Source organism: Grampus griseus (genome assembly GCF_964374135.1).
Source record: "Grampus griseus genome assembly, chromosome: 11".
In the NCBI taxonomy this organism is placed as follows: domain Eukaryota; kingdom Metazoa; phylum Chordata; class Mammalia; order Artiodactyla; family Delphinidae; genus Grampus; species Grampus griseus.
The window spans coordinates 16,205,413-16,221,894 of record NC_139005.1 but is presented as its reverse complement, the minus strand read 5'-3'; the positions used below and the strand labels follow the sequence as shown (position 1 = coordinate 16,221,894).

The window sequence follows — 16,482 nt, the reverse complement described above, 5'->3', positions numbered from 1 at the left end:
GTGAGAAAAACACATAAACAGGTGTCAAAGGGACCAGCCCAAAGGACCACACTGGGAGAAATTGCATTCCCTTCCCTGGATTACACTATTTTCTCAGTCCTTAAATAGGTCACTATTGAGAATTTTCAGTGTTTTCTTCTCTCTACTGATTCTCTTTCTTTGCCATTAATAGTTATTAAGACATACATCCTACCTTAGCATAAAAATAAATTTTCCTCACTTCTGTTGCCACCTATTTCTCTTTTGTTTTATTGAAGCATAGTTGATTTACAATGTTGTGTTAATTTCTGCTGTACAGCAAAGTGATTCAGTTATATATATATATATATATATATAGTTATAAAGTAAATTCACAGAAATCCAAACAACCCCACACTTTACCAGTTCAGACTTTTCCTCAAGCTTTTCCCTTTCCCTCTTTTCACTTCTGAAACCTTACTACCCAAACTTGAAGGCTCAGCTCAGATACCACCAAATTTCCCAGTTCTACTAGGCATAAATAAATACTCTGTCCCACCTAAACTCTTATCACACTTTGTTTATATACTTAATTTTACATCTACCACTCTGCCTTATATGCAAATTACCTACTCAAGTACTGCTCTATTTCCAACCATACCTTGTAAGCTCTTGCAATGCAGAAAACTTGTCACTCAGTTTTTCTTCAATGAGACCTACCACAGTGCTATCCACATAGTAAGTGCTTAAAAACCTGTCTTGAATTAAACTAAATTGAGATGGGATTTGAGTAAGGCCTTGTGGTAGTTGTAAAATATTTAGAGATCTGTGTTCAAATGCAGTCTGTCTGAAATTCCTTTCAAATGCCCGAAAGGCTTTAGACATATTGTCCAAGGAAATGGTAGCAAGATAAGAAGGGATCAATCATCTAAAACATAAATATACTGTCTTCCCCACCCCATTCCCCCCCCCACCCCCCGCACCACGCAGTGGAGAATCAGAATTAGATAAGAGGTGACTACTTTTGTGCTTAATTGACTTATCTGGAATTTCCAAAGAATAAAGTATTCTGTTGTAATTGTTATCGTTTTTATTTTTTGGTGTGTGTTTTTGCTTTTGACATTGACAATTTTTTTTAATCTGAGTTGAGGGTCAAGGGTGAGACAAAGGTATACCCCATTTCGAATGCTTATTTTGCTAGTTGAGAGGTTCACGAAAAACCTTGATGCTGATAACGGTAGTTCATGCAAGAACTTTCTAGTGCCTTTGCTTTTCAGAATCATCTCAAGCTTCTAAATATAATCAAACTTTATTTATGAAAATATTTTTCATGTGTATGTGGAAATCTGAAGTTTTCTAGCTACGTGCAATAGCTGGAATTCTAAAAATTTTCATTCTGGGATTTTTTACGTTTAAAGTTAACATAAACGACGCTGGGCCTTTATGACAGTATAATTCAATTTATAATGACAGAGTGACCAATCCAAACTTGAAGATAAATTATATCCAAATAGGTTATATGGCGAGTATATTATATATTTTTTCAACAAATTTTAAAAACTAACACTACATTACTTTGGAAGGACATGCCCTCATCAAGTTGCTTCGTGTGTTCTGAGTCAAAATGTCTTTGGTGGCAATAATCAGAAACCACAGAGTTTCCTACTGGTGCTCATCTTTACTTCTGATTGGTCTAGAATTACCATGCATTAATTTCATCATTTCATTGCCAACCTTGCCGAAAATTCTGATTTAAAATAATAAATGTGTACAGGGGGAGAGTTGCCAGAGAAAATGGAGACAAGGAAGTGACAGTGAGGGAGAATGAGGCATAAATCCTTTTGGATAATCCTAATTTAATTGGACTGGTTTATATTATCTACTAATCAAATTGATAATGGACAAAAATAAAACCACAGCTATTAAACTCTCCCCTAAAAACAACTGACTGACTTGGTTGTATTTCCCTAGTGACCGAAATGAAACTGTTGTCCGTGCAATCTTAATGACAGCACAGGTCATGTCAGCTTGGTAAAACACTTGGGAGACGCTGACATTTCACAATGATCTTTCATATACAGTATCGTACAGCAAACTCTCTCTTAACCATACTTTTTAGTGGCAAATAAAACATGTGAGCAGCAAAGATTAAAATGTTCCACCCACTTAATTTTTTATTTAGCGCGTTTACAGTCAGGTAAGCACAGGCTGCTAAGAAATGATTTTTACATTTCTTCACAAAATACCCTAGGAGGAGAGGCAATTTTCTTAGTGTAAAGCTCAGCCTTTATTTTGTCAGACAAAGTAATTATGGAAGCAAAACAAATCCGCATTGTCTAATTAGGTCATTAAAAAGCATAAATGCGTCATGGAAGCTTTTCTCCTTGCCTAAGACATAAAGTAAGACAATGAGAACAGTCTGGTAATATAGAAAGTTTTATAATTTGTTTCTTTTCCAAAATAACAGGTCCTTTCATCTTTCTATTTCCCTAAGATGAAGACAGTTCATTTAGAGACAAAACTCTGTAATTAGTTCAGGGTTTACTCTCATTATATTTCAAAATATTTAACCAAAACCAGGAAGGTAGAGAAAAGAAGAAAATACATAGAAAAATTTTCAAAGGAAGGGAATAAAATCAAGAGAGTAGGTTGCTGATCAAACTGTATTCTGCAGAGACAAGATGAATATAAAATCTACATTCATATAAACACAACCAGTCTGGGATACCAGAAAGCTCTTCAGAGGAATATACTGGCATCTGCCTTTGGGATTTGAAACCTGACTTTAATTACAGCTAACTTAAATAAAAACAAATGGCATGATTCTTTTGTCTCTTCCTCTCTCTCATTATTATTTCATGAGTTTTAGAAAACTCATGGCTCAAAGTGTTAAGAAACAAAATGCAAAAAAGGAAAAGAAAAGAAACCTACCTGCGATCCCCTTGGCCCTCGTTTGTGGTCCCATTCTGAATGCCCCATGAGCTGTAAGATAATATAATAATGACAGTAAGTTAAATGATACCTATTTTATTTTTATTTATTTATTTTTTGCGGTACGCGGGTCTCTCACTGCCGTGGCCTCTCCCGTTGCGGAGCACAGGCTCCGGACGCGCAGGCTCAGCGGCCATGGCTCACGGGCCCAGCCGCTCCGCGGCATGTGGGATCCTCCCGGACCGGAGAACAAACCTGCGTCCCCTGCATCGGCAGGCGGACTCTCAGCCACTGTGCCACCAGGGAAGCCCAATGATACCTATTTTACATGGCAACTATTTCTACTCTTTATTTTAAAGAATAATGAGGCTTTTGAAAACTATGTTTTAATAGTAGGGTATTATATTGACCTCATGAGTAAATTAACATACCTGAAGTAATACACTTCTGGTTTGATAGCTAATAGTTCAACTACTAGTTGTTGTATTAAAATATCACTGTGTGACAAAATGAGTCTGTAATGTACAGCTTTACGGTTGTCAGGAACATTCTAGATCAATGTTAAACCACGTTAAGCTTTATTTTCATACCATTAAGCTTCTAGTTTATTAAGAAAATATGCTACAGAAATCTACTAGTGTGGCTTACTCTACTGTCAAGAATGACAAGAACCAGAAGGCCAAAATATTTCAATCATTTTAAATTGTTTCGATAATCTCACAAAAATATGAGAGTTCGAAGGAGCAAAATTATTTAATGTGAAATATGCCCCCAAAGTCACAAAATGTAAATTTTCATAAAAACAGAGACTACAAAACATTATCAAGTTATTCCCATAGTTGTAATAGTCCTGAGCTACTTTGCTTCAAAGAATAATATTTATTTTTTGAAAATAACATTTAACTTGAAGAGCATTAAGAAAATGCAAGATACCAACTGAGAGGAATAAAATTCCATTTCTCTGTCCAGTATACTCACTAGTCATGTGTACCAATGGAAGAACTCCTTACCACTAAGAAGCTAGCATGCTAACAAGACATACTATAGAACATACTTCTATACATTAACTTTTCTGTACAACAACAGTTGTACAAGCCGTTATAGCTGTACAAGCTGTTATAGCTACTCTTCAGTAGCTATAACAAAAAACAAAGAAACTGATCACAATAGCAACAAAAAGGTAATATACTTTTGAACATTATCAAGAAATGTTTGATAACCATACACAGGAAATGGTAAAACCTTACTGATAAACATACAATGCTCCTGGTTAAGACGAGTGAATTCAATAAAATTATTGTGTTCATTTTTACCCAAATAAATTTACAGGTTTAACTCAATTTCAATCAAAAGCTGTTTGCATTTTTTTTAAGAAAAAAATTGAAAAACACAAGCACCTAAATTTTATCTGAGAGAATGAACTTCTAAGAATCAAAATATTAGAAGAGATGAAAATGCCCTAGTGGTTATTTAAGTGTATTATAAAATTTAACTCAAATTATAGGATAATGATTTAAGACTCAAAATACAAATAAATGAAATGTGGTGGACAGTTCTGAAATAAATTCAAGTACATGTAGTAACAAAAGGTAAAAAATAAAATATAAAAATCAATGGGTATTTGATGAATTATTCAACAAATGAAAAAAGAAAAACTTGGAGCTGAACCTTACAATATACATAACTTCTATATAGATAAAAAGAGTTAAATTTTTAAAAGATCAAACTATAAATATAAAATAGAATAAAATCAAGACAAATACTTAAACTACTTTGGAATATATAAAGATTTTCCAAATTAAAAAAAAAACACAGATGAATTTATCAGGCTACATGAAATCTTCAAATGTCTGCACAAATGTCAAATTGGCAAAATATCTGCAGTAAATGGTAGGTAATATCTTCAGGACACTAAGAACTCTACAAACTTGAAATAAACACAACTCTAATAGATAACTGGAAGAAAGGATAAGGACAATTTACACAATAAATATCAAGTCAAGAGGTTTATGGGAAACAACTGACTTTGCTGGAAGTGAAAGAAATTCAGTATAGACAATAACAAAAAGCTACTGTTGCCTATTTTTTAGCAAATTGATAATGTAGAATATTAGGTTAGGATTTAGGGAGATAAGTATACACATATATTGCTAGCATATAGCAAATATATATATTGAGATATATATATACATATAACACTTATAAATATAGACATGTACCATGTATGTCAACTTTAATACATATTACATACTACTAAAAATTCATACACTCTGACCAGTAAATAAAATCGTAACAATCTAGTAGTTATAATGTGCTAATCACTGTGTTATCCAACAAAAGGGTAACTATTCAATAAATTATAGTATAGAAAAGAATATAATATAGCAATTAGAAATTGTGTCCACCTAGAGGGGTGGGAGAGGGAGGGTGGGAGGGAGATGCAAGAGGGAGGGGATATGGGGATATATGTATACGTATAGCTGATTCACTGTGTTATACAGCAGAAACTAACACACCATTGTAAAGCAATTATATTCCAATAAAGATGTTAAAAAAAAAATTGACCTTCAGAGACTTTTAAAAAATTACATGAGAAATGCTCATGGTATAATGAGTGAGAAATACAACTACGTCATTTCAAATTACTCATTTTTAATAAGACAGTCGATTATTGCAAGCCTTAGAAGTATTACAATGATTTAATTATTTGGCTAGCACGCAATTTTGGGTAAATTAGCCCAGATAATCATCACATAAAATTGAATGCTTAGTAGATATTTCTTTAATTTTTTAAATTTGTAGATTTATTGGCAATACATCTGCTAGTAAATATTCATTAATACTAATTTAAAGTTAATTATAAGATTAAATACTAATCAACCAATGAAATAGTCTGATTCAGAAACATAAATTAAGGATATTTAAGTAATTATTCACTAGAACTATCAAAACAATTCTTGACAATTTCAACCATTGTCCTATTGAGACTTTGGGAATATCTTTCATTAATAACAGGGAGGTGAGATGCTTGCTTTGGCAACTCTAAAGAGATAATAAACTTGAGTACTAGACTGATAAATAAAAATGATTTTTAAGTAGAAGGCTTACCTTCTCTCTCTCACTATTTTATCTAAATGTTCTCAAGAAAATAGGTTATAAAAGGCTGTTAGGACTATTTCCCTCTTGCTAGTGGATTTAAACGAACAGGGTAACTTGGTAAATTCTACCACGCATGAGTATCACAATTAAAAGAGGTAAATACATCAGAAACACGAATTGTCATCCACCTATATGAATTTAAGGGGGAATATCTGATGATGACAGATACTAAGTCAAGAATGTAACATTTCTCCAAGATCAGAACTAAGGTAAGAAAACCACGGGATTCACTGCCCTCTGCCATTAACTATCTTAAAGACAATTTTTAGTCAAAGAAAAAAATCATCCAAAATGCAGACTCATTTGGGTCATCACTTACTACAGAAGAGAATTTACAAACCAGAACTTATAAACCTCCAAAAGTTTCACTCTCCAACCTTTTATTTATTTATTTATTTATTTTGCGGTACGCGGGCCTCTCACTGTTGTGGCCTCTCCCGTTGCGGAGCACAGGCTCCGGACGCGCAGGCTCAGCGGCCATGGCTCACGGGCCCAGCCGCAGGGGCACGAACCCTGTCCCCTGCATCGGCAGGTGGACTCTCAACCACTGCGCCACCAGGGAAGCCCTCTCCAACCTTTTATTTTAAACTTTAAAATAGTAAATTTGCCAAATGTGTTACGTATCAGAGAGAGTTATTTTCCTTGCAGTATACAATAGAGTAATGAGAGAGATTTAGGCTAAGGGAATTCTATTCCACTGTATTATTATATATTTATATTATCTATTTAATACCATTATTATAATATATTTGAAAGTCTGAGTTGACAAAGCATGTGGTAATATTTCAAAACGTATTTTAAAATGATACTGCTGCTACTTTTTTCTAGGTAATAAAAAGTTACATAAATCTACATGCTCTGTGAAATATCCAAAATATAAAAAAACTCTGAAATGAATAAGATACTGGAATGTTCTCTATTCAATAAGAAGAAAGGCAAAGGAAATCAACAAAGACTGTATTCCCTTTGGACTTGAGGAAATCACACAAGGGCTTTATCATTAAAAAAGTATCTATTGATACTTTTCATTGAAAAAATCTGAACCAAAATTTAACATTACTTCAGTGTTGACTTATACAGGGTTTGTTACAGTATTTTCTCGCATTTGTTTTTTAAATGCAGAGAAAGGCAGAGAGGACTGGATAGGGTGTCAGGACTCTACTTCTTCCCATGATTATTGCATACCTGGCACAGAAAGGGGAGTGAGTATCAGCTTCATATTAGTACATGACAGCATTTGAATTTTTACCCTATCTACAGACACAGAATTTATTTTACTGTCATAAGAGCACTGTCCTCAGATCACGGATCCAGGACTAAAATAAGCATCATGTTTTCAGTAGCCTTTTAAAAAAACTATCCATAGTATGATAAACTGCCTGACTTATTTAATATTACAGATTATTTAAGTTAAAATGAAGCATTTGGCTGCTGGTAACTATTCCTATTAAAGCAGAACCATAGAGCTAAATGTTTTAGAAGTACAGAGATACCTCCCTAGCCCTACTCTCGTAACTAACGATTAGGACAAATGAAAAAAATTGGTCAGTTATAATAAATAGTAAAGAGGAGAGCTTGCATAATAAGTCAATGAATTACAGAATTAAGTGCAAACTGATGTTGATGTTATATCAGTGAGAAAGTTGAAACATCCTTTGAGTCCACAGGTAGGATTAGTGTTAAGTTGCAGATGTCCATTGACATGTCATGGGATTAGATAAAAGACAGAAATGGGTCATGGACAATGAACAGAAGTAGAATTTGTGGAATCATTTTTTTCTTTTTGCAGTTGAAGTCACTTGGATGGACTACACTTTCAAGATAAGTGAAGAGCAGCATGATACCTAGGCCATTCTGGGAAGAGAGACAGAAAGTTTATTAACCTGATATGATACTCTTTCTGGAGGAGGAATGCTTCTGATTTTATGATCAATTGAAATGTAAAACAGAAAAAGAGAAATTGAAACTAAAAAATGAATAATAAATAGGAAATTCAAATACATTCTGGTTGATAAAGAGTACATGGCTTAATTCAGGAAGAAAAAAATGTCTCTCACCTTCTATAAAAAATACCTTCTTGGTTATTTAACTATGATTACTCCTATGGGTAATAACACTTTAATAAACATCTCACCAGAAGGTCTGAGGATATATAGGTCACCAAAGTTATGCCTACACATGGCAAAGAGAAGGAATTCTCCGTAAAACTGTCTATCTTTCCTTCTTTCTCAGCTCCCATTAATCAGGATGGGCAAAATGAAGATGCTTAAATTTATTCCTAGGAAATAAAATATACTTCCTTTCAGAGAAACACAATTTGCTATGTAAAGCATTTTGAAAATCCTAACTTCCCTGACACTAAGTCATTTTCATCCTTATGGAATAAATTCTTCTCTCTTTTATTTTTAATAATAAATTTCTACATCACAGCCTTCAGCTAACAGTATGTTACACAGTACTTAGTTCCAAAGAAAACAAAACTTCTGCCAAACACCGAATTTAAAAAGTTCACAGGAGAAACAAAGGAGAAGTTAGCATGGAAACAAAATGGTTCTGTCCAAGCAGAGATATTTTTAATACTAGCATGAGAAATGCAGAGAGTTGAAAGTGTGTTTCTGTAGGTAAAATAGTTCCTTTTCTTGTTTATATTTTTCCCTGTGGTATGTTCTATTATTTTTTGTTTGTTAATACAAACATGAATACCTTTTTAGGGACTTTTTTGGGGAAAAAAAAAAAAAACCTCACCAGACCTATTACTGAAGGGATGTAAGCTGCAGGAAACCACAACTAGATGCAAAATTAAAAAAAAAAAAATACTTTGCATGTATTTAAAGAGGCGAGCGGTTTTAGATATGAAAAAATGTAATGACGGAGAGTAACAGTCACACTGTTATCCTAAAGTTATTCTCAAGTAAACTATTCTTCTACTTCATTTGTTGAAAACCTACAGAATGGGAGAAAATATTTGCAAACAATACAACTGACAAGGGATTAATCTCTAAAATATACAAACAGATCATACAGCTCAATATCGAGAAAACAACCTAATCAAAAAATGGGCAGAAGATCTAAATAGACATTTCCCCAAAGAAGACATACAGATGGCCAACAGGCACATGAAAAGATGCTCAACGTCCCTAATCATTAGAGAAATGAAAATTAAAACTACAATGAGGTATCACCTCACACCGGTCAGAATGGCCATCATCAAAAAGTCTACAAATAATAAATGCTTGAGAGGATGTGGAGAAAAGGGCACCTTCCTACAATGTTGGTAGGAATTTAAATTGGTGCAGCCACTGTGGAGAACAGTATGGAGGTTCCTTAAAAAACTAAAATAGAGGGCTTCCCTGGTGGCGCAGTGGTTGAGAGTACGCCTGCTGATACAGGGGACACGGGTTCGTGCCCCAGTCCGGGAAGATCCCACATGCCGCTGGGCCCGTGAGCCATGGCCGCTGAGCCTGCGCTCCGCAACGGGAGAGGCCACAATAGTGAGAGGCCCACGTACCACAAAAAAACCCCACAAAAAACAAAAAAAAAACTAAAATAGAGCTATCATATGACCCAGCAATCCTAGTCCTGGGATATAAGACCCAGCAATCCTAGTCCTGGGCATATATCCAGATAAAACCATAATGTAAAAAGATACATGCACCTCAATGTTCATTGCAGCACTATTTACAATAGCCAAGACATGGAAGCAACCTAAATGTCCATGACAGATGAATGGATAAAGAAGATGTGGTGTATATATACAGTAGAATACTATTCAGCCATTAAAAAGAATGAAATAATGCTCTTTCCAGCGACATGGATGAGATTATCATACTAGGTGAAGTAAGTCAGACAGAGAAAGACAAATATATTACATCACTTATTTGTGGAACCTAAAAAAATGATACAAATGAACTTATTTACAAAACAGAAATAGACTCACAGATATAGAAAACAAACTTATGGTTGCCAAAGGGAAAAGTGGGGGGAGGGATGAATTAGGAGTCAGGGGTTAACAGACACACACTACTGTATAGAAAATAGATAAACAACAAGTACCTACTGTATAGCACAGGGAACTATACTCAATACTTTGTAATAACCTATACAGGAAAAGAATCTGAAAAAGAAAAAATATATATACTCATATATATATATGAATATATATATGAATCACTTTGCTGTACACCTGAAACTAATAGATTTAAAATCAACTATACTTCAATAAAAAATAAATTACAAAAAGAAAATTACTATAGTTTTGAAAACATAAAAATAATAGATATACACTAAAATTTATATATTATATGTATATGAATATATACTCTGTATAGTACATACATGGAAGTATAACAAAACCCTCTTTTTATGTAATCATTTATTCATTAAGCAAATATTTACTGTGTGCCTATTATAATGCAAGGAACTCTTCCAGACATAACGTATATACTAGTGAACAGACCAAGATGCATCTCTCTTCTCCTGGCTCTTAAAATTCTAATGAAAGGAGATAGAACATACACAAATAAACAGACCAGATGATGATAAAGCTATAAAGATGCCTAGAGTAGCGTAAAGGATAGAGAATGAGAGGCAAGTGGTGAGTCGGGGCTGGGAACAGAGCTAATTTTATTTAAGTAGATCAGGGAAGTCCTTTCTGAAAAAGTGACATTTATCAGAGACCTGTATAAAGTGGGAGAGCCAGACACACAGGTATCTGGGGGATGGGCACGCGAGACAGAAGATACAGAGGTGCAAAGGCCCTGAGATGGGAGTACAAGTGGTACAACTGAGGAGCAGCAGAGCATCCTTCACCTAAAATTTTAAAACAGTTGGATCTTTTAAATCTATATTTGGTATTTACTCCCTTTCCTCTGGTATGAAATTGTCCAGAAAAGTTAGTCATTAACTCCATTAATTAAAAATAAGAAAGTAGGGCTTCCCTGGTGGCGCAGTGGTTGAGAGTCCGCCTGCCGATGCAGGGGACATGGGTTCGTGCCCCGGTCCGGGAAGATCCCACATGCCGTGGAGCGCCTGGGCCCGTGAGCCATGGCCGCTGAGCACGCGTACCGCAGAAAAAAAAAAAAAGAAAGAAAAACAAAGTATATTCTCTAGAGAAATACTCGTGGAGCAGGGATTCTCCCTTCCCGGATCTCTTACTCAGTCTTATTCAATACAACAAAAATTTATGAAGCATATACGATATGCCACAAAGGCACCCTTGTATTAGTCACAGTACAATTTTGTTGTCTCTTTACACATCGGTTTTGTTTTTCAAGAGTCATGAAATGCATAAGGGCAGGGGCTGCCTTTTAATTGCAGTTACTATGAGAAGCCTGGGACTTTCAAATTCATAAGGAAATTAAAGCTCTTCTTTAACCTTGGCATGTTCCCTTTGGATTCTTCCCTTGGCATGCTCTTTTCATAATCTCCTTAGTACTTATGTTTTCGCTCTCTAGGATTCTATGTAGGAAGATGGGCCTGGACTGCCCGCTCCCCTGCCTGCAGGGCCCACTAGACAGGAGTCCCCTGGCCTGGGACGATCTGTGATGGACACTGTAGACCAGTGCAGCTCCCATCTAGTCCTTTTAGGGGAACTGCTCTTAATCCTTGATGTTTCTTTCCTTCGCCTCTTGTTATCAATGGGGGTCAAGGATATATTGTGCTCTGCCGAAAAGGGAACTGAAAATCTGTAAATTTAATTATAAAGGAGGGTAGATCTTTTCCAATACCATCTCTATTGGGCCTTTTGAGGCCCCAAACCCCAGCGAAGAACCCTGGAGGGCTGGTGACAACGTGGGGAGCCTCAGGGATTTTCTTAACTACTTTGGTCTATGGTCCAAATCAAACACAGACTTCCTGGGAGACTCCATCAGCCTCCTTCGTGTAAACCAGATACCATCAGCAGCCTCAGTTCTCACCCAGAGCCTAGCTTCACTACCACCACTTCATCACATCCCCCCACATGCTAAATCCATTTCACTCTACAAGGCATTATCAAGTGATGGGGACATTATTGAAAAGCTAAGGGGAGACCGGGCATGATTACACCACACAGAATACTGCAAAAAGCCACTCAAATATCCATCAGGTATCTCAGAGGGTGTCACAAAGCATTTTTGTTTATTTTTTTATAGCTGTTACTACCTCTTGCCCTTTACTCCTGGTGGGGGGCGGGGGGGAGGGGCAGGAGGCATGGGGAGGGAAATGAGTCTTTTTCAGCTTAAAGGTCTCAAACTTTCATGCCTCAAGGATCCTCCCCGAGAGCTAAATCTCGTTTTTTTTTTTTTTTTTTTTTTTTTTTATCATTCCCCGCGTTCTCCTATTCTCCCCATCTTGAATCTTCAGACAAATTAGCACGAGAAAAAGGATTCTTTAGAACTGACCCTCCTTAGAAAGCATTGAGAGCCTGAAAACAGTAAAGCACTACATAGGACTGAAATCAAGGGTTTTTTTTTTTCCTTTCACAGTTGGTGATAACTACCTAAATTCCATTCACTTGGCAGAGAATAAATCCCTGATCCTAACTCAGCGTTCCAACCCAGCAGCCAGTATAAATTTCATAAACACAGGGGAATGAGAAAACTTCAAATAGAAAGAAATTCAAATATTCTGGAGTTCGAAATCCCAGTCTCTCTGCTGTTAAGTCCTGTATCTTTTTCTGATTAATGACGATAATGATGTTCCCACACTTTGGTTTAGAATGTTTTCATAATTCTATTTCTGTCCCTGTCATCACAATAACAATCACTACCCTAAACCTATAGGCAGCTATTGAGCTACAAACCTTCCATTATTTTTACTTAATAGATCTTGACTATCTTGATTACATGGAATTTTTGTACTCTTTATTGCTAATTTGTATGTTGGGTACTATGCTACTAATAATGCAATCACAACAGTATTGTGCTTAAGCAGTGTTCCCCTATTAGATATTTTATAAAGAAATGACAATACAGTAAAACAAGCTTGTGAAATTCTGCATAATATAATTAGTACTTGGATACTCCCCATTCTTACTAGCGTTATTAAAGTCTGGTGAAGTATTAAACAAAGGAACTCCATTTAACTAATATCTTCAACATATTTGAACAGAACACTTTTGTTTCGAAAGAGATTAACAGCTTTCCACGGAACACATTCTGAGGATTTTTTTTTTTTTTTACAGTTTTCTAAATGTTTTTCTTATACATTTATTTTTTCATTATCAAAGAATAGAGGCATATCATTCTTACTTTATAAATATGGAAATGAGTAAAGAGAAGTGAACTTGAAACATAGCCACTAGCCCACTGGATGGATTAAAATTCAGTTCTGCTGACTACAAATCATATACTTTTTCTACTGTACAACCTTTAACAATACATAATTATTGAGTTCAAACCAAGTATCAGGTCTTGGTCAACTAAGTATATTGGTAAGGAAAATGGAAAAGACATGGGATTTGATTTGTCTTCATGGAACTCATGGTGGTAGTTAATGTGATAGACTTATTTCTCCAAAATCCATTTTCCACTCCTAGTCTCCACCTCCTTTAAAAATTGCGGAATATGAGAAAAATTTAATTTCTTGGGAAAGCCTCTGTAAATACTATAATCATATTTTTCAATGTTGGCTATGGAATTACTTCAAAATGTATAGTAAATTATATGTCAGAGCTTAAGTTATGCCAAATTCTCTAATAGCATATCTCAGTAGTACCTATTATTCATTCCTGCATTCACTCACTCACTCATTCATACATCCTTTCAACAAATATTTATTGGGTACCCACAATATCTAGCCCAGTGTTCTATGTAAACATAGCAAATGTTGCTATTCCCAACCCTGAGGCACCACAGGATCTTGAAGTACTTTCTGAATCATTAATAAACTCTGGCACAGTAGTCAAGCATGTGGGTTCTAGAGGCTGGATTTGTTGGTGCAAATCCCACATCTGACATGATATTCAATCTTACTAGATACATAATCTTGGACAATTTACTTAATGTTTCTGTGCATCAGTTTCTGTATTTCTAACATTTAGATAATAATGGCATCTAACTCTAAATGAGTTATTACATAAAGAAGGCTTAGTATAGTATCTGGTACACAGTAAGTACACATTAAATCTTAGCTATTATTTTTATCATTTTTAATAATTACATGATTTTATTTAGGTGTTAATATATTCTAATTCTTTAAGAAAAGTATAATTCAAATGACATATATGTGATTACTTTTTATTAAGCTAGAGTGGGAAAAATCCATTCCCTGACCATGGCAACATCCAATTTACAAAACTTGATCAAATTTATAAGTAAAACAAACGTCATGCATCATTTCTCAGAGTAATATGTAACACATGTAACGTGTCCATGAGGTCTACTGAGTCTACTGAATCAGATTCAGATTTATTTTCTGTGTAATAATTGGAAAATCCAAATTTTAACATCACTAGGTCCCCTTAGTGACAAGAGATATGGAGACATGAGATCTGGGGTGGCTTAATTTTCATGAGGCACATAGAATAGTAAAACGCTGAGTGTCGCAAATAAACATCTGGAAAGATCAGCTGAGGAAAAAGCTACTCGAGAGTCTGTTCAATATGGACAAGGCTTGTACCTTCAGGTGGATCTATTAATTGGAAACACAACGGAATTCCCAATGCAAGTGACAGGCCTGAAAAAACAAGCAAACAAAACTAAACAAGGAAACCCCTCAAATCCATGCAAATGTTTCTAAAATAACCACAATAAAACGTTTTTAAGTTCTGAACAGCAAAACAAAATGCAGTTTTCTTAGGACATGTTAAACAAGGCATTGTGGCTATACTTTTTTAACTCTATCAAACTCACTTCAGGTGAAACCCAAATCTCTGAGCAGCATTGAACACAGCTATAAATCTGCATTTTACAGTTTGTTAAACTACCGCCTGTATTATTTCTGCCAATTTGGGTAATTGAGCAGAAAGCACACATACAAAAAAGAGTTTCATTCATTATTTCTAGCTCTTCACCTGTGGTCTTTAGAATGGCTCTTGCTAATATTTCTCAGTTTCCCTATATACTCAGAGATCCCATTTATACAATGCCTTATTCAAGGCTCTTTTCCCCGGAAAGTTATTAAGACTCAGTCAAACCTCATGACATGACAGCAACTTCATGAGACTAACCTATAAGACTGATCTTTCTTTAGAAGAAAAATTTGGAAATCCTAGGGAAAAATAATGAAATTTAGATACAGCCTCGGTTGTGGCAAAAACCTTAACAAGATTCATGAGGTCTTGCATTTGGATAACTTTAAGGTTTTTTTTTCTTTTGCTTAATCAAACATTCTCATATATTGCATGTGGTATAAATAACATACAATTTCTTAAATTGTAGCATTAAAATTAATAATGTGTGCTGGAAAATGGGAAAAGTACTTTGATCTCCGAAACACTTACTTTTCTGGACCTATAAAAATATAGATATGTTACTACTTAGTTTTTAAGCTGCTATGTAGAGCAACAAAACTAACTAAATCAGAGAAAAATTTCCACTTAAACCATCTTTCTTAGAAATGGTCTTAAAAATCAATAGCGTGACTTTAAAAAATAAATCTCAATAATACACGACTTAAAAAATTAAACTCAATTTATGTCTGATAAATGACATAAAGTACTGAATTCATTTTCATATGATTTCCTCTTAATGCGAAAGTTACTTTTTTCCAAAAATGTTTTTTTGTAAAAAATATAAAGCCTTATTTTATCCAACGCTTAGCTACGTTTTTCATCAGTGCCAAAAAACTTCAGCAAAATGACAAAATTCCACACATTTTCCATGCTACTTCTCTTCCCCAAACAGCCTCACTTTGGGGGGTTGTGGAGAAAAGGATAGATTGACTAAGTGAACAGTATATGCCAGCCCCATTATATGTCCCTTGGGTTTCTTCTTTTTCCACTTAACTTGATATTGCCAAAACTACTTTCGTTCCACTTCTACAATATGTAAGTTTTAATAAAACATGTGCATCTTGTCCTTAGCTCCCTAAATGCTGCTGGAAATAATTTATGATAAAGCCTGAAGACAGTTTCTCAGCTCAAGTTTAAGGCAGAGTATAGCCACATCCCCAAATTTGATATAGCCCCTCAATTCTTCATGGCTCCAAGACTCATTTGATACATTGAAAGTAATTTCATGGGTTTGTTTATACCACAACCAATGTTCTTTTGCAGAAAGAAAAGGTTTCCTTGGAAATTTATTCCCTTTTGGGACATATTACACGGGTCCCTAGGGATGAAGAAAAAGAAACTCGAATATAAGATGATGTGGCGAGGAAAAGGGAAGGGGGGGAGGAAAAAAGGAAGATCAGAGCATGATGTAAAACTGTTTGTACTTTATGAACTGAGGGTGGGTAGAATCACAAGTTCAAAAAGGATTAATATGTTCTTCTCTACTTTGTTCTTACCTCAAG

General features: G+C 35.0%; 1 protein-coding gene across 1 annotated transcript in view; it reads right to left on the bottom strand.

Moving 5' to 3' along the window:
• PDE3A (phosphodiesterase 3A) overlaps window positions 1–16,482 on the bottom strand; it is a gene marked incomplete at its 5' end in the record, with an annotated part of 303,909 nt that overhangs the window by 115,330 nt on the left and 172,097 nt on the right. Inside the window, one exon of the mRNA XM_082666458.1 lies at window positions 2,890–2,940. Coding sequence (XP_082522584.1) covers window positions 2,890–2,940 — 51 coding nt within the window. The remainder of the gene's footprint in view (window positions 1–2,889; window positions 2,941–16,482) is intronic.